We start from the raw sequence: 18,678 nt of genomic DNA, 5'->3' as shown, positions 1-18,678 counted from the left end.
ACGCAAGTGACCTCTTCCTCCCTCACTGCTCCATGTGTGTTCCTCCTGAAACTGCATGCTGGGTTGAAGAAGATGACCATCCCCAATAGAGGAGGACCAATCTTCAGTCAAGGGTACACTAGTAGCTGCGCTTCCCTGCCAGAACCTCCAAACAAGCTCTCAAGAACTCCCATAACTCAATAGCAAAGGAAAATAACCAATTTACAAAGTGGTCAAGGGATGTAAATAGACATTTAAGCATGTTTATTTTTATTTTTATTTTCCATGTTTTTTATTTTACTCTAAGTCCTGGGATACACATGGTGAACGTGCAGGTTTGTTACGTAGGTATACATGTGCCATGGTGGTTTGCTGCACCTATCAACATGTCATCTAGGTTTTAAGCCCCACATGCATTAGATATTTGTCCTAATGCTCTCCCTCCCCTTCCCCCAGCCCTCCAATAGGCCCCAGTGGGTGATGTTCCCCTCCCTGTGTCCATGTGTTCTCATTGTTCACCTCCCACTTATGAGTGAGAACATGTGGTATTTGGTTTTCTGCACCTGTGTTAATTTGCTGAGGTTGATGGTTTCCAGCTTCATCCATATCCTGCAAAGGACATGAACTCATTCTTTTTTATAGCTGCATAGTATTCCATGGTATATATCTGCCACATTTTCTTTATCCAGTCTGTCACTGATGGGCATTTGGGTTGGTTCCAAGTCTTTGCTATTGTAAATAGTGCTGCAGTAAACATACATGTGTGTGTCTTTATAGTAGAATGATTTATCATCCTTTGGGTATATACCCAGTAGTGGGATTGCTGGGTCAAATGGTGTTTCTGGTTGTAGATCCTAGAGGAATTGCCACACTGTCTTTCACAACAGCTGAATTAATGTACACTCCCACCAACAGTGTAAAAGTGTTCCTATTACTCCACATCCTTGCCAGCATCTGTTATTTCCAGATGTTTTCATGATCACCATTCTAACTGGCATGAGATGGTATCAAAACCACTCATTGTGGTTTTGATTTGCATTTCTCTAATAATCAGTGATGATGAACTTTATTTCGTATGTTTGTTGGTCACATAAGTGTCTTCTTTTGAGAAGCGTCTGTTCATATTCTTCACCCACTTTTTGATGGGGTTGTTTTTTTCTTGTAAATTTGTTTAAGTTCCTTGTAGATTCTGGATATTAGCCCTTTGTCAGATGGATAGATTGCAAAAATTTTCTCCCATTCTGTAGGTTGCCTATTCACTCTGATGATAGTTTATTCTGTTGTGCAGAAGCTCTTTAGTTTAATTAGATCCCATTTGTCAATTTTGGCTTTTGTTTCTGTTGCTTTTGGTATTTTAGTCATGAAGTCTTTGCCCATGCCTGTGTCCTGAATGGTATTGCCTAGGTTTTCTTCTAGGGTTTTTATGGTTTTACGTTGTACATTTAAGTCTTTAAACAGAGATTTAAATGTGTTTAGAGATTTTAATATGTTTATTTAAATAGACATTTAAATGGGAAATATGTCTATTTAAATAGACATTTAAATATGAAATATGTCTATGTAAATAGACATTGTATGTGTTTACTAGCCATTGATATATCTTCTGTGATACACAAATGTCCAATAAACACATGAAAAGATGCTCAATGCCATTGTCATTAGGAATAGCAAATCAAAACCACAATGAGATACCACTTCATACTCGCTATGATAGCTACAATAAAAAAGATTGACAATAACAAGAGTGGACAAGGATATGGAGAAAATGGAACCATGATATGCTCCTATTTGGAATGTAGAATAGTGTACCAAGTTCAAAAACAGTTTGACAGGTCATGAAAATGTTTAACAGAGTTAACATATGACCCAGCAGTTCCACTCCTAGATATATACCCAAGAGAGTTGAAAACATGTGTCCAAACAAAAATTTATACAAATGTTTATAGAAGCATTGTTTATAACAGCTGGAAAATGGAAACAACTCAAATGCCCATCAGTTGACAAATGAATAAGCCAAATGTTGTAAATTCATATAATGGAATATTATTTGGCTGTAAAAAGGATTGAAGTACTGAAATATGTCACAGCATGGATGGACCTTGACAACATTGTGCTGACAGAAGCCAGACACAAAAACCTTATAATGCATAATTTTACTTATGTGATATGTCCAGACTAAACAAATTCATAGAGACAGAAAGTAGATTATTAGGTACATGGAGGTTAGGGGAGGATATGAGGACAGTGTGTGAAATAATCAGCTAAAGATCAGCTAAGTGACAACAGAGTAGACCCATATATATAATTGACAGAATTAAAGTTCCCCTAAGATTTATATTCATGAGGTTAAAATGAAAAAACAGTCGGCATGGGGGGTAGTGTGTGTGTGTGTCCTGTACTCATGGAACTCAGCCATGTTGAGTTCCATGAGAACAGTTACAGAGACTGAGATTTAATCAGGACTATGACTTTGTCAAGAAAGTACAACTAAGTGAGAGAAGAATAAGACAGTTGAGAGTATATTCAAAAGAATAACTATATGGGGTGAATACATCAAGGAATGAGGGACAGTGAAATAGTGGCAGAATCAGTTGATTGGAGGTTCCAAGGTGTCAAAGGATATTGATATCTGAGTACTCAGTGGAGTGAGCCAAAAATCAAGAGGTGGTCAGAGAGTGGCACCATGAAATTGAAAGTATAGAAGACTTGATCTAGTATATAACCATTTGAGTTAGTAGCTTAGATAATATGGTAGGCCAGGTTATTTAAGGAAGGGATTCCAAGGAACTAAGGGTGTCAGAAGGGACAGTTAAGGTTTTTCTTTCTTTGATTAACAGACTTTATTTTTTTAGAGCAGTCTTAGGCTTACAAAAAAAATGAGCAGAAAGTATGGGTAATTTTCTATTTCTGGGCTCTTTATTGTGTTCCATTGATGTATTTGTCTCTTATTTTTCCAATACCACACTGTTTTGATTACTGTAACTTTATAGTAAGACTTCAAGTGTGGTAGTGTTAGCCCTCTGACTTTATTCTTCAATATTGTGTTGGATATTCTGGATCTTTTCCTTTTTCCCTAAACTTTGGAATCAGTTGGTCAATCTCCACAAAATAACTTGCTAAGCCTTTGATTGGGATTGTGTTAAGTCTATAGATAAATCCGGGAAGAACTGTTATCTTGACTATGGAGTCTTCCTATGTGTGAACATAGAATATCTCTTCATGTATTTCAGTGTTCTTTGATTTCTTTCCTCAGAATTTTGTAGTTTTCATTTTGTTGGGGAACATATTTTATTAGATTTATATTTAAGTATTTCTCTTTTTTGGTGCTAATGTAAATGGTGTGTTTTCTTAAATTTCAAATTATGTTTGTTCATTGCTGGTATATAGAAAAGCAGTTGACTTTTGTATATTAACTTTTTATCTTGTAACATTGCTAAAATTGCTTATCAGTTCCAGAAGTTTTTTCCCTTGATTCTTGGGGATTTTCTGCATAAACAATCCTGTTATCACAAACAGTGACAGGTTTTTTTCCCTTCCCAATCTATATACATTTTCCTTTTCTTGTCTTATTGCATTTGCTAGGACTTTCAGTGTGATGTTTAATAGGGATGTTGAGAGAAGAACCTTAAAATTGTGAATCTTGGAGCTTATGTAGGACAACCAGCACAAGTATCCTTCATACTCTTGGAGAGAGAGGAACATGCCTTTGCTCTTGAATATAAGCAGATCTTCTATAGGGAAAGGAAGGGAAGGACTCCACCCCTGGAATATAAACAAATATCTCTGGGGAAGATTTGTCTGATTCTCTCCAAAGGTCTCTAACTTACTAGGCTAGTTTGCCAGTCAAACATCCATTAACCCAGATGCCAGCAATCTTTACTTAGAGAGCTCTGAGCATGCAGAAATGGGAAAATATTCATGGATCATTGTTTCCAATGGGGAGATGAAAATTCACCTCAGAATCCAGAGAGCATTGTGGTGACCAATATGAACAGTAATTGCAGGCATAGTGTGAGCAATAGAGGCAGATAGAGGTAGTGAGGCTGTCCATTGTGGGGACTATTGAATGGTAGGTTTCTATGCCTCCCTCTTCATCCTTGTTCCCAGGGGTAGAGTCTAGGAGAGATGTAGGTATATTCCAGTGCATGGATTCATTCATGACACAAGATGATTGGATCACCTTAGATATTTTAAGCTTTAAAGTGTAGAGAAATCTCAGATTTGCATATGTTTTATGATCTGTTTACAGTCTAACTGATGTCTTACTTCATTCAGCTTCTTTCCTTCTGACTCTAAATTTCATACGTCTATGATTAAATCACAATTTTCTGTAGGATCTCCCCAATAATATGATTTACCAAGTCGCCATTAAGTCTCTTCCTCAAGACTGGCTGTGGTGTGAAACCTGGTGTGATGATGAATCCAAACAAAGAGCCAAAACAATTGATCTGGTGAGTGTCTTTGTTTTCATTTGTATGTAAGCAGATACGGAAATGTTTAAATAGAAATATTTTCTTTCTGTTTTACAAAGGGAGTGGCATACATATTACTTCGCTTCTTCTGCTGTTCAGTCTATTACACATTTACTTAGGTTGGCAAGTATAGGGTTATTTTGGGGGCCCCGAAGACCACCCTGAGGTTTGATGATTCACTAAGGAGATTCATAAGATGCAAAATATAATCATATTCATGGCTATGATTTATCACAGTGAAAGGGTATAAAGCAAAGTCAGCAAAGGGAAAAGGCACATGGGGCAAAGAGAAAATCCGGTGCAAGATTCCAAGAGTCCTTTCTCTGTGATATCACACGGGACAAGCTTCATTCCTCAAGCAATAAGAGATTCCACAACCAGTGTGAAGTATTACCTACTAAGGACATTTATTAGAAACCCCAGTGTCCAGGGGTTTTACTGGGGGCTGGTGACCATATAGCACTGTCTGCCTGAGACACACCTAAATTTCCAGCACTCAGGAGGAAAGCAAGTGTTTAGCATAAACACCTTTGAACAGATAATTTAGACACAGTGAGTTACTCTTATAAAGGAATGGTGAGAACCATCCTGAACCCTGTGTTCCCAGATGCCAGCGAGGAGCCAAACTTACAAGCAGGTCTTTCTAAGAATAGCAATTTCAGGCTTTCTGTATTAACTCTTTTCTGCAAAAGGACTTTTGAAAAAAAGGCTGAGAGGGCTGGGCACGGTGGCTTACGCCTGTAATCCCTGCACTTTAAGAGGCTGAGGCAGGTGGATCACCTCAGGTCAGGAGTTCGAGACCAGCCTTGCCAACATGATGAAACCCCATCTCTACTAAAATTACAAAAAATTAGCTGGGCGTGGTGGCACATGCCTGTAGTCCCAGCTACTCAGGAGGCTGAGGCAGGAGAATTGCTTGAACCTGGGAGGCAGAGGTTGCAGAGAGCGGAGATCGCGCCACTACACTCCAGCCTGGAGACAAGAGCAAAACTCCATTTCAAAAAACAAAAAAAAAGGGCTGAGAGCGAGCTGAAAATGTTTGTGGATTAGCTATCATCTTGACATGTCTTCAGTTTAGTTATCCTGCCAATATTTTCCCCCAAATAAAGGCAAACAAGACAATTTTGTCTACTTAAAATATATCATACGTGCTTTTTTTCTTACTTATTTTTAAGAGATTATTTTTCTTAGATTTTCATTTAAAGCAGTTTATGCTGTGCAGTTTAACTCTCCTAAACGTAAAATATTTCAAAGTAATTTATTTGTTGTCCGTTTAGATCTTATATTCCACTACTACCTTGTCTTTAGTAGGTATAATAAGTTTTTTTCCTAGTATATTGTTTTTAATGTGCTAAGTGTAGAAAATTATTTACAAGATCTTCACTGACGAATAAGCTATTAAAATGTTAGAATTCACACAATTTTGAACAAAAAAGAGCAGGAAAACAAAATATAGTAACTTTTTCAGACATGTATAGAAATACATATTTTAAAAGTAGCATGCCAGCATGTTAGAATGTAATCATAGGTGGTAGAATATAGCAGAAACAAATAAAAAGGCATTTTTAAGAGGTAAGCAAGGGAATTTCATAAAGAGAGGCCAAGAACATTATTGAACACAACTACTAATATGTTGTTAGGGTTCTGTTGTGGCTCATATAGTAGTGATGTAGGTCATTTTGGGATCTTTAGTACTTAGACTAACATGAGCTACCATAACAAACCCCCAAAATTCGGTGGCTTCATACTCATTCCAGCAGCAGACCTAAGTGGATATCTCCGTCATTAAGTAGCCCTCCTGTGTGCCATGTCTCAGGGAGTACTTTTTGTCCGCCTGTAACTGCTTCTTCCAGTGCAGTAGCCACTTGCCTTATGTGGCTGTTGAGCCCTTAACATGTTGCTGTTCTGAATTGAGATGTGCTGTAAGGTATGAAGTACACACCAGATTTTGAATACTCCATACAATGAAAATAACATACACCTCATTACTAATTTTTGTATTGATTACATGTTGACTTAGTATTTTGGATATATTGGGTTGAGTAAAATATAGTATTAAAATTTATTTCACCTATTCCTCTTTACATTTTTATACATGGCTACTAGAAAAATTTAGTATTTTTCTAGTGAAAAAACCCACAAATTATGTGTGTGGTTTTCATTGCATTTGTATTGGATAGTACCAATCTGGAGGGAAGGGGAAAAAAAGTGTGGAGAACATATCTTGAATCCTAAAGGCATGGCCCCTTGGTGGGAGTTGGTCACGTGGCCATATCTAGATGTAACAGGAGCTGAGAAATGGCATTCCTGGATGGACAGCTACTTCCTAGCAATAGCAATACCCAGGAAAAGGAGAAGTGGCACAAATTTTGGTGTTCAGCCCGTCTCCCTCATAGAAACACTAAGAGTAGAATGAGAGAACATGCTATTCTTCATGGAGGAGAAAAGAGAATGCAGAAAATTCCCGAGGAAATGGCCTAACAGAAAAAAAGAGCATGACTAATAATATTGAAGGTGGGAATGAAAATGTTTATGAATGTCATTATACTCTCTCAACTTTCCATCTCAGAGTTTTTCAGCCTCAGTACTATTGGCATTGAGGAGTGGAGAATTCTTTGTTACAGGGGTTTTCCTGTGCATTGTGGGGTATTCAGCAGCATTTCTGGCCTCTGTCCACTACATGGCAGTAGCACCCCACCACTCCCCGGCCATCACAAATTTTCTCCAGAGTTTGCCAAAGCTCTCCGAGGGGCATGATTACCCAGTTAAGAAACACTAATAAAGCTTATAGAGTGTATGCACGAGCACACACATACACACACACACACACACACAAACCCATTGTAGTACAAATAGCTAAACAAAACATAATATTTTTATTTTTTTAATAGTATGACAGAATTAAAAAAAGAATTAGTCCCATTATCTTCACTATGTAGAAGACATTGCCTATAAAGTTAATTTCTGCAAAGAAAATTGTGTTTTCCACTTACCTCAGGAATATGTCACTATGGAAAAGAAATCCATAATGAATCAACTGAAAATATTTGGTGAGGAAAGGGTTAAGACAACAGGCTCATGGCTCATGACTAATAGCTTTCCCCTAAGAAATAAGAGGAAAGCAAGTGGAGAAAATGTCACCAGAAGTGAGCTTCAAGTTGCTTCCTGCCTTAATTCTTTGTAAATAGTGAATGGGCTTCCTTTATTACTTGATGAAGTTTATACTGCTCCCATTGTCTTCTGTCTCAGTAAATGGCAAATCCATTTTTTATATTGCTCAAGCCAAAGGTACTGGTGGCTTTGTCTTTCTTTGATGCCTCTCTTTACTTTCTTTGATGCCTCTCTTTACTTACAGCTCACGTCCAATATATCAGCAGATCCTTTCAGCTGTACCTTCAGATACATAGTGTGTCAGACTCTTATCAACCTTCTATAATTTTTGCTTTTAACTTTAATTTCCCAAGAAACTCTATAGTAGTACTCAATAGTTTAAACTGATTGTGTATTGATGGAACCTTAGAGATTTTCCTATTTTAATTTCTTTTGCAGTTGAATAAATTAAGCTACACACCCTACACACACACATAATTATGTGATACATACACATCCTACTACTAGTAAATATGGAGTTGGAACCCTGAGAACCGAGATGCCATTTCCATGTTTTTCTGCTGTGCCTACAAAGCACACTAGTCTGCTATGTTCTTCTACATAGTGGTAATGTAATTAGATCTTTTGTCAAAATGTTTTACATAATTTTTTTGACAGACTTATGAGTCATCAGAATGTCTTTCAACAATTTTTATTTAAATTTCTGATGGAGGTATTTGTATTAAGCAATTATTACGTACATAAGTTGTGATATATCATTTCACTTGATCCTGTGTGTATTAAACTTCCAGTACTTAGTAGGACTCTGCTTTTTATAAAATGTATTTTGTTTGCCCTAGTGACACAGCATTGTCCTTATGTTTCCAGGAGCATGGTCTTTCATTAACAAAATTTACTTAAACTTTTAGTGCAATAATCCCAAAACAAAAGAATCCAAACTAAAAGCTGCTGCCAGAATTGTCCCAGAATGGGTGGAGTATGATGCTGAGATAAGACAACTATTAGATCATCTTGAAAACAAGAAGCAAGATACAAGTAAGTCATCAACGTGTTGTGACGTCTGAAACATGCGTTGCATTAATGAGATTAGAATAGACTACAGACTCATTTCTTAGTGAATTTATCAAATGATTAAGAATTTCTTTAAGAAAGTCTGTGGCATAATTTAAAGGTGTATTTTTGTGTAGACTAAGCTTACAAGTTTAAAACATAGATAATCTGTTTCCCCATGGATACAGCTTCAGCTCATAACTCTATATAGATAGGTAGTGTAACATTAGTCTCCTGACACAACATAGAGGTGAAAAATAAAAGTAAAAGGAGTGTTTGTCTTTAAGATTGCACTGAATTTCCTAAATGTGAAAATTTGAGCAAGTCCTAAAAATTAATAAAAGCTTTACATAGCTAACTAAAAATATCATTTCCTATCTCTGAAATTAATCTCATATATAACAGAGGTTTCCCCACGTGTTTTTGGTTCTAGTATGTTTAATCATGGGCTGGAGAATGACTTGGATTAGATTTGCTTCAATTCCTTTTATGAAAAAAACTGTGGCTACCTTGGCATTTCATTGCCCTACATGAGTGTTCAACAAATGTGCTGAATTTATCTTTTAAAGCTGATACAAACTTCTTGATTGTCCTGTAATTCTCTTTCCCTGTCAGTGCTGCCTGTGTCTCCCTATTCTTCACTCTTTCTTAAAAAAAAAAACCCCTGAACTCCTATTGTGTTCGGGTCAGTGTGTTAGAGACTTTCACTAGATTATATTGGCTAATACTCTCAATAATTCTTCCCAGTGGTTCAGAATACAGTTCTCATTTTCCTCAGCTTTACTGTTTAGGGAAGCCAAAATGATTATGTATAAACTTTCTCATATAAACGTGAAATTGTTTCATCTTGACTCTAAAAAAAAAAAAAAAAAGTTTTCCTTTAAAAAAAAAAAAGGTTTTCTTGGTGTGTTCAAAAAGTTCATTATACACACCCATGTATGTATAATAATTTAGTATAGATAAAGATGCTATTTCAATTCATAAGAAAAAAATATTCTGTAAGTGGTATGATATGATTTTTTTTAAAGGGAGAGAAATAGGATGACAAAGGGAGGAGGGAGAGAAGGAAAGAAAGCAGGAAGAAGGAAGAAAGGAAAATTACCTCAACAAAAAGCATCTTTTTCTTATATATAAGTATTTCTTTTATCAAATTGGGAAAGAGGTAACAGTTAATAATAATGAGCATTGGTGAGAATGTTGGAAAGTTAGCATTTTTATACAAGTAAACATATAGTAGCTATATAAGTTAAGGAAATTTTATATGTATAAAAACTTAAAATTTGTATACCCTTTCACCCAGCAATTCACTTCAACAAACTTAAAAAAAGAAAAATGATGTCTATATTGGTGTTTACTATAGCATTATTTTCAACAATGAAATAGAAATAATCTGTCCATCAATAGACAATTGGTTACATAAACATTGATACAAACAATGAAATACAGTGTAGCCTTTCAAGACAAACAAGGTAAATGTATTTGTGCTGGCAGCATATTTTAAGTTAAAAAATAGGTTATAGAGCAATATTTATAATTGATCTCATTTCCATTAAAGAAAAATCATAGGTCTGTATGTATGTGTTTGTGTATAGATATGTATATAAGTAAGGGAGAGCAGTTTTACAAAAGAGATTTTTAAATTATTATTATTATACTTTAAGTTCTAGGGTATATGTGCACAATGTGCAGGTTTGTTACATATGTATACATGTGCCATGTTGGTGTGCTGCACCCACTAACTCGTCATTTACATTGGATATGTCACCTAATGCTATCCCACCCCCTACCCCCACCCCACAACAAGCCCCAGTGTGTGGTGTTCCCCACCCTGTGTCCAGGTGTTCTCATTGTTCATTTCCCACCTATGAGTGAGGACAGGCGGTGTTTGGTTTTCTGTCCTTGTGATAGTTTGATGAGAATGATGGTTTCCAGCTTCATCCATGTCCCTACAAAGGACATGAATTCATCATTTTTTAAGGCTGCATAGTATTCCATGGTGTATATGTGCCACATTTTCTTAATCCAGTCTATCATTGTTGGACATTTGGGTTGGTTCCAAGTCTTTGCTATTGTGAATAGTGCCGCAATAAACATATGTGTGCATGTGTCTTTATAGCAGCATGATTTATAATCCTTTGGGTATATACCCAGTAATGGGATGGCTGGGTCAAATGCTATTTCTAGTTTTAGATCCTTGAGGAATCGCCACACTGACTTCCACAATGGTTGAACTAGTTTACAGCCCTACCATACTGTAAAAGTGTTCCTATTTCTCCACATCCTCTCCAGCACCTGTTGTTTCCTGACTTTTTAATGATCGCCATTCTAACTGGTGTGAGACGGTATCTCATTGTGGTTTTGATTTGCATTTCTCTGATGGCCAGTGATGATGAGCATTTTTTCATGTGTCTGTTGGCTGCATAAATATCTTTTTTTGTGAAGTGTCTGTTCATGTCCTTCACCCACTTTTTGATGGGGTTGTTTGATTTTTTCTTGTAAATTTGTTTAAGTTCATTGTAGATTCTGGATATTAGCCCTTTGTCAGATGAGTAGATTGCAAAAATTTTCTCCCATTCTGTAGGTTGCCTGCTCACTCTGACGATAGTTTCTTTTGCTGTGCAGAAGCTCTTTCGTTTAGTTAGTTCCCATTTCTCAATTTTTGCTTTTGTTTCCATTGCTTTTGGTGTTTTAGTCATGAAGTCCTTGCCCATGCCTGTGTCCTCAATGGTATTGCCTAGGTTTTCTTCTACAGTTTTTATGGTTTTAGGTCTGACATTTAAGTCTTTAATCCATCTTGAATTAATTTTTCTATAAGGTGTAAGGAAGGGATCCAGTTTCAGCTTTCTACATATGACTAGCCAGTTTTCCCAGCACCATTTATTAAATAAGGAATCCTTTCCCCATTTCTTGTTTTTGTCAGATTTGTCAAAGATCACATGGTTGTAGATGTGTGGTATTATTTCTGAGGGCTCTGTTCTGTTCCATTGGTCTATACCTCTGTTTTGGTACCAGTACCATGCTGTTTTGGTTACTGTAGCCTTGTAGTATAGTTTAAAGTCAGGTAGCATGATGCCTCCAGCTTTGTTCTTTTGGCTTAGGATTGTCTTGGCAATGTAGGCTGTTTTTTGGTTCCATATGAACTTTAAAGTAGTTTTTTCCAATTCTGTGAAGAAAGTCATTGGTAGCTTGATGGGGATGGCACTGAATCTATGAATTACCTTGGGCATGTGGCCATTTTCACAATACTGATTCTTCCTGTCCATGAGCATGGAATGTTCTTCCATTTGTTTGTGTCCTCTTTTATTCCTTTGAGCAGTGGTTTGTAGTTCTCTTTGAAGAGGTCCTTCACATCCCTTGTAAGCTGGATTCCTAGGTACTTTATTCTCTTTGTATTGTGAATGGGAGTTCACTCATCATTTGGCTCTCTCTTTGTCTGTTAATGGTGTATAGGAATGCTTGTGATTTTTGCACATTGATTTTGTATCCAGAGACTTTGCTGAAGTTGCTTATCAGCTTAAGGAGATTTGGGGCTGAGACGATGGGGTTTTCTAAATATACAATCATGTCATCTGCAAACAGGGACAATTTGACTTTCTCTTTTCGTAATTGAATACCCTTTATTTCTTTCTTCTGCCTGATTGCCCTGGCCAGAACTTCCAACACTATGTTGAATAGGAGTGGTGAGAGAGGGCATCCCTGTCTTGTGCCCGTTTTCAAAGGGAATGCTTCCAGTTTTTGCCCATTCAGTATGATACTGGCTGTGGGTTTGTCATAAATAGCTCTTATTATTTTGAGATACGTCCCATCAATACCTAATTTATTGAGAGTTTTTAGCATGAAGGGCTGTTGAATTTTGTCAAAGACCTTTTCTGCATCTATTGAGATAATCATGTGGTTTTTGTCTTTGGTTCTGTTTATATGCTGGATTACGTTTATTGATTTGTGTATGTTGAACCAGCCTTGCATTCCAGGGATGAAGCCCACTTGATCATGGTGGATAAGCTTTTTGATGTGCTGCTGGGTTTGGTTTGCCAGTATTTTATTGAAGATTTTTGCATTGATGTTCATCAGGGATATTGGTCTAAAATTATCTTTTGTTGTTGTGACTCTGCCAGGCTTTGGTATCAGGATGATGCTGTCCTCATAAATTGAGTTAGGGAGGATTCCCTCTTTTTCTATTAATTGGAATAGTTTCAGAAGGAATGGAACCAGCTTCTCTTTGTACCTCTGGTAGAATTCGACTGTGAATCCGTCTGGTCCTGGAGTTTTTTTTTGGTTGGTAGGCTGTTAATTATTGCCTCAATTTCAGAGTCTGTTCTTGGTCTATTCAGGGATTCAACTTCTTCCTGGTTTAGTCTTGGGAGGGTGCATGTATCCAGGAATTTATCCATTTCTTCTAGATTTTCTAGTTTATTTGCATAGAGGTGTTTATAATACTCTCTGATGGTAGTTTGTATTTCTGTGGGATCAGTGGTGATATCCCCTTTATCATTTTTTATTGCATCTATTTGATTCTTCTCTCCTTTCTTCATTAGCCTTGCTAGCGGTCTATCAATTTTGTTGATCTTTTCAAAAAACTGGCTCCTGAATTCATTGATTTTTTGAAGGGTTTTTTGTGTCTCTGTCTCCTTCAGTTCTGCTCTGATCTTAGTTATTTCTTGCCTTCTGCTAGCTTTTGGATGTGTTTGCTCTTGCTTAGCTTGTTCTTTTCATTGTGATGTTAGGGTATCAATTTTAGATCTTTCCTGCTTTCTCTTGTGGGCATTTAGTGCTTATAAATTTCCCTCTTCACACTGCTTTAAGTGTGTCCCAGAGATTCTGATATGTCCAGGTTGCAGCAGAGAGAGAGGTTTAATCATAGGGCTGCCAAATAAGGAAACAGAATGAAAACGCAAGTCTGTGTCCCTGAGCAGTTTGTGACTAGTGATTTTTAAGAGTTTTGGAGGGGGCCAGAGTATCGAGAGCATTGATTGGTCGAAGAGTGCAAGGTGAAGTCGTGGTATAGGGAGATGAAGAAACTATCTTCTCATGCTGAATTGGTTACTTTGTGGGGGTCTTCAAACTGGTTGGTGTCAGCTGTTCTGCTGGAACTCACAATCTGCTTAGGCAATTCTTAAAAGCCTTATGATTCTGATGTCAGAAATCCCATCCACAAGAACAATGGGGATGCAAATGGTCAGTATCTAGTGCTAAGTAACTTTCAGTTACAAGGAAGTGGGTCAAAGTGCTGCCTGACTAATAGTTAACCATATTTCTGTCCAGAATTCTTGTTTAACTCTATAAGGATGGCTTGAGATATAGTATATCTTTTATAATTTACATTTCTCTTTTTCATTATATTAGTTTGCTAGGGCTGCTATAACACAGTTCCACAAACTGGCTGGCTTAAACCAGACATTTATTGTCTCACAGTTCTGGAAGCTGAAAGTCCAAGATGAAGGTGTCAACAGGGTTGATACCTTCTGAGGGCTGCAAGGAAAGAATTTAACACAGACGTCTCTCCTTGGTTTGTAAATGGCTTTCTTTTCCTTATGTGTCTTCACATTGTCTTCACATTCTCTGTCCTTGTTCAGTTAGGACACCAGTCATACTGGATTAGGGTCTACGCTTATGACCTTATTTTAACTTGATTTCCTCTGCAAAGATCCTGCCTCCAAATAAGGATACATTTGGAGGTACCAGAAGTTAGAATTCTTGTGAATTTTGTGGGGACCAAAATTCATGTATTTTTGAAATATGAATTGAACCCATAACATGGGCGGAGTTAAGAATCTTGTCATATATTTAAAGGCTATTAGTATTTCTTCTGCTGTTCTTGTCATTTGCCTGTTTTTTCTAGAGGATTGTTGCCTGACACTGGAAGAAATTAATTTCTGTTCCACACATTTGTATTGCCATCTTTATCATATACTAAATTCCAATATTAGGATGTCTTGTTTGGCCCTTTTTATTCCGTTCCATTGGTCTCTGTCTATACATGTGCCAAGTACATACCACTTCAATTATTAAGGACTTATATTATGTTTTAATATCAAGTAAGGCTAGCCTTTCCTTATTACTCTTCTCTTTTGTTGTTTTTCTGTGTATTCTTGTTTTTTTTCCATACAAGCCTTAGAATCAACTTACTTAGTTTCAGAAAATTTTCTGTGTTTTTCTTGGGGGGCTGTGTGGGATGGTCAGAGAAAGGATTACATTAATTAGTTGGCTTGAGAGAATTGACATCTTCGTGGAAACTACTGTGTCTCAGAATACATTGTCTTTCTATATGTTCAAGTCCAGTTTTCCTCAAGAATCATAACATTTTAATCATATAGCTTATATATATATATATATATATATATATAGTTTAAGCTTTTCTTTGCTACTGTTATAAATGGAATTTTTCTCTTGAAGAATATCTTCTTACTGGTGGTTGCTTGTACATAAAAAGACTACTTTCTATACATGGATCTTTATTTCCCATGATCATACTGAATTTTTGTATTGGTTGTAGTAATGTTTCAGCTTATTCTCTTGGGTTTTTCCAGGAATACCTACATCTTATCTCCAAATAAAGATGGTTTTCCCTTTTCCCTTCTAATCATTGTACATCACACTGTTTTTGTTTGTTTGTTTGTTTATTTTACTTGCTTTGACTTATACGTCTAATACGGTGTTAAATAATAAAGTGGTGGTAGTAGGCCTTTTTCCTTACTGTGGTTGACCAACCTTCTATGTTTCCCTGTTAAGATAATAGTGTTGGACTGAAGAAGAATATTTTTATCATCTTGAGGAAATAACCATTGATTCTTATTTTAATATTTTTATCAAAGATGGGTTGAATTGGTTGCATTTTATCAACTTATTCAACAGAAATAGAGGTGACACATAATTTTTCAACTTATAGATTATAAACTACAACATTATTTGTAGTTTATATATTATAAATTATAATCTATAACTATATTAATACATTTCCTAATATCGAATCATTTTTTCTAATATTGAAGCATCCTTGTATTCCTAGAATAAACTCCACTTGGCCCCACAGGTTGGCTGGACACAGAAGAGCAGTAGCAATCACTGTAGTCTGGTTCTCAGAGATTCCTACTCCTAGGGGAAGGGGAAGAGCACCACATCAAGGGAGCACCCTGTGGGACAAAAGAATTCAGACGACAGGCCTTGAGTCCCAGATCTTTCTGCTGGTGGGAGTTTCTTTCAGCAGAGACATAATTGCAGTGCTAGGCTCAGCAGGAAAAAGTCTGCAGCTGTACCCCAACAGTCAGGCAGACTTGGTGCTCCCCAACAGTCAGGCAGACTTGGTGCCCTTGGAGGGTCTTGGAGAAGACCTTTCCCACCTTGTCCACCACTGTAGACTCAGCTGGGGCTTCTCCCACAGGAGCTCAGTGTGGCTGAACCTATAGACAGCCTTCCTGGAACACTTCAGGGTGACTGCATTGCCGCAGGAGAGGTATCCTCCAGGTTCAGGCTTGCACAAGAGGCAGTCACAATTCCTCTCTCCTTAGAACATCAACATGCCTACAGATAAAAATATCTGAATAGCTGGACCACTGGGATAAGAGTGAGTCTGGGAGTTGGATAGCTTTCTTGCTTGGCCTGGCAAGGAAGCTGAGGTGGCTCTCACTCTTCCCCTTGTTAAGACATCAGTGCATCTAATTGAGAGCTCCCTCAGCCACCTTCATCAGGGCTGGGACCTCCGTCCACCATTGGATATTACATTTACCACCTGCTTTAGCTACAGCAGGTTCCTACCCAGGGATACCACTCCTATCCTGAAGCCTGAACCATCAACTCAGTAAATAAAACATTGGGGAGAAATTAAATTAAAAAGTGCACACCACAGGGGAATGAGATAAGCTTCAAGAGACCTCTGCCATTACAATTCCATAGGAGATAGCAAACTTGCCCACACACTGAGTACATGACTATTACAACCACATCTGAGGAAGCCATCATAGAAAGACTCTCCACAACCAAGGAATTCATAGAGTCTTCACTCCCAAAAGCACAAATAACCAAATTAAGCTATAATAAACATTAAACTCACATTCTTAAGGGGGAAAGAAGGAATTAAAAATGCTGCCAAATAAAAAATAAAGAACAATTAGAAGAAATAGTATACCCAAATGAGAAGGAACCAGAAAAGTAATTCTGGTAATATGACAAAACAGCGTTCTTTAACACCCCCAAAAAAGATCACATGGTCTCTCCAGCAGTGGATCCAAACCAAGATGTAATCTTTGAAATACCAGATAAAGAATTTAGAAGATTATTACACTACTCAAGGAGATACCACGGAAAGGTGAAAACCAACATAAATTTTTTTAAATTCAGGATATGAATGAAAAATTTTCTAGAGAGATATAAAGAAAAATCAATCAGAACTCTGGAAATGAAAGACATGCTTAGGGAACTATAAAATGCCATGGAAAGGTTCAACAATAGACTACAACATGTAGACAAAAGAATTTTAGAGCTCAAAGATAGGCTTTTGATCAATCCAATAAGACAAAGATAAAAAGGAATCAAAAGAAATGAAGAAAGTCTTTAAGAAATATGGGATTATGTAAAACATCCAAACCTAAGAATAATTGGTGTTCCTGAGGAAGAAGAGAAGGCTAGAAGTTTGGAAAACTTATTTGAGGGAATAATTGAGGAAAACATCCCTGGCCTTGCTAGAGATTTAGATATCCAAATACAAGAAGCTCAAAGAACTCCTCAGAAATTTCATTATGAAAAGATCGTCACCGAAGCACACAGTTGTCAGGTATCTAAAATCAACTAGAAGGAAAGAATTCTAAGAGCTGTGAGACAAAAGCATCAAATAATCTATAAGAGAAAAGCTATCTGACTAACAGCAGACTTCTCAGCAGAAACCTTATAAGCTAGAAGGGAAATGGGGTCCTATCTTTAGCCTCCTTAAACAGAATAACTGTTAGTCAAGAATTTTGTATCCAGCAAAATGAATAAATCCAGTAAAACTAAAACCTTTCATAAACGAAAGAGAAATGAAGTCATTTTCAGAGAAACACATGCTCAGGGAATTTGCTACTACCAAACAAGCACTATAGGAAATGCTAAAAGAAGTTCTAAATCCTGAAACAAAAGTTCAACATGCACTAAAATAGAACTTCTTAAAAGCAAAAAATAAAAAATAAAAAACTCACAGAGCCTGTAAAACTAACACAACAACAACAACAACAACAACAGTTTATCTAGGTAACAACTAATATTGATGAATAGAACATATTCATTTCTCTATTAACATTGAATGTAAATGGCCTAAATGCTCCAATTAAAAGATATAGAGTGGCAGAATGAATTTAAAAATCACAATCCAAATATCTGCTTTCTTCAGGAGACTTAACTAACATATAAGAATTCACATAAATTCAAGGTAAAGGGATGGAAAAGATAAGCTACACAAATGAAAACCAAAGCAAGCAGGCGTAGCTATTCTTATATCAGACAAAACAGACTTTAAGGCATCAGCAGTGAAAAAACACAAGGTCATTATATAATGATAAAAGGATCAATCCAACAAGAAGATACTATAATACTAAATTTATATGCACCTAACACTGGAGCTCTCATATTTATAAAACAGTTACTACTAGACCCAACAAATAAAATAGCAACACAATAATAGTGGTGGACTTAAGTACTCCACTGACAGCACTAAATAGATTGAGACAGAAAGCCAACAAACAGTGGACTTAAGCTATACCCTAAAACAAATGGACTTAACAGAAATTTACAGAACATTCTGCCCAACAACTGCAGAATATACATTCTTCTTAGCACATGGAACATTCTCCAACATAGGCCACAAAACAAGTCTCAATAAATTTAAGAAAGTCGAGATCATATCAAGTATCTTCTCAGACAACAGTGGAATAAAATTAGAAATCAGCTCCCAAAGGAACTGTAAACACTATATAAATACATGGAAATTAAATAATCTGCTCCTGAATGATTTGGGGATTAATAATGAAATCAAGATGGAAATTCAAAGATTCTTTGAAATGAATGGTAATAGTGACACAAGTTATCAAAACCTCTGGAA

The 18,678-nt window shown here is 36.7% G+C and overlaps 1 protein-coding gene across 4 annotated transcripts in view; it reads left to right on the top strand.

Annotated features, from left to right (window-relative positions):
- Window positions 1-18,678, top strand: part of UGGT2 (UDP-glucose glycoprotein glucosyltransferase 2) — a 252,929-nt gene that overhangs the window by 212,809 nt on the left and 21,442 nt on the right. For all 4 annotated transcript variants that reach the window (XM_063792284.1, XM_001139906.6, XM_016925458.4 and 1 more), the window contains 2 exons: window positions 4,314-4,430; window positions 8,471-8,597. In XM_063792284.1, the coding sequence (XP_063648354.1) occupies window positions 4,314-4,430; window positions 8,471-8,597 (244 nt within the window). The remainder of the gene's footprint in view (window positions 1-4,313; window positions 4,431-8,470; window positions 8,598-18,678) is intronic.

This window comes from Pan troglodytes, chromosome 14 (assembly GCF_028858775.2).
Source record: "Pan troglodytes isolate AG18354 chromosome 14, NHGRI_mPanTro3-v2.0_pri, whole genome shotgun sequence".
Classification (NCBI taxonomy): domain Eukaryota; kingdom Metazoa; phylum Chordata; class Mammalia; order Primates; family Hominidae; genus Pan; species Pan troglodytes.
The sequence above is the reverse complement of the archived record's forward strand: the minus strand, read 5'-3'. Positions and strand labels throughout refer to the sequence as shown.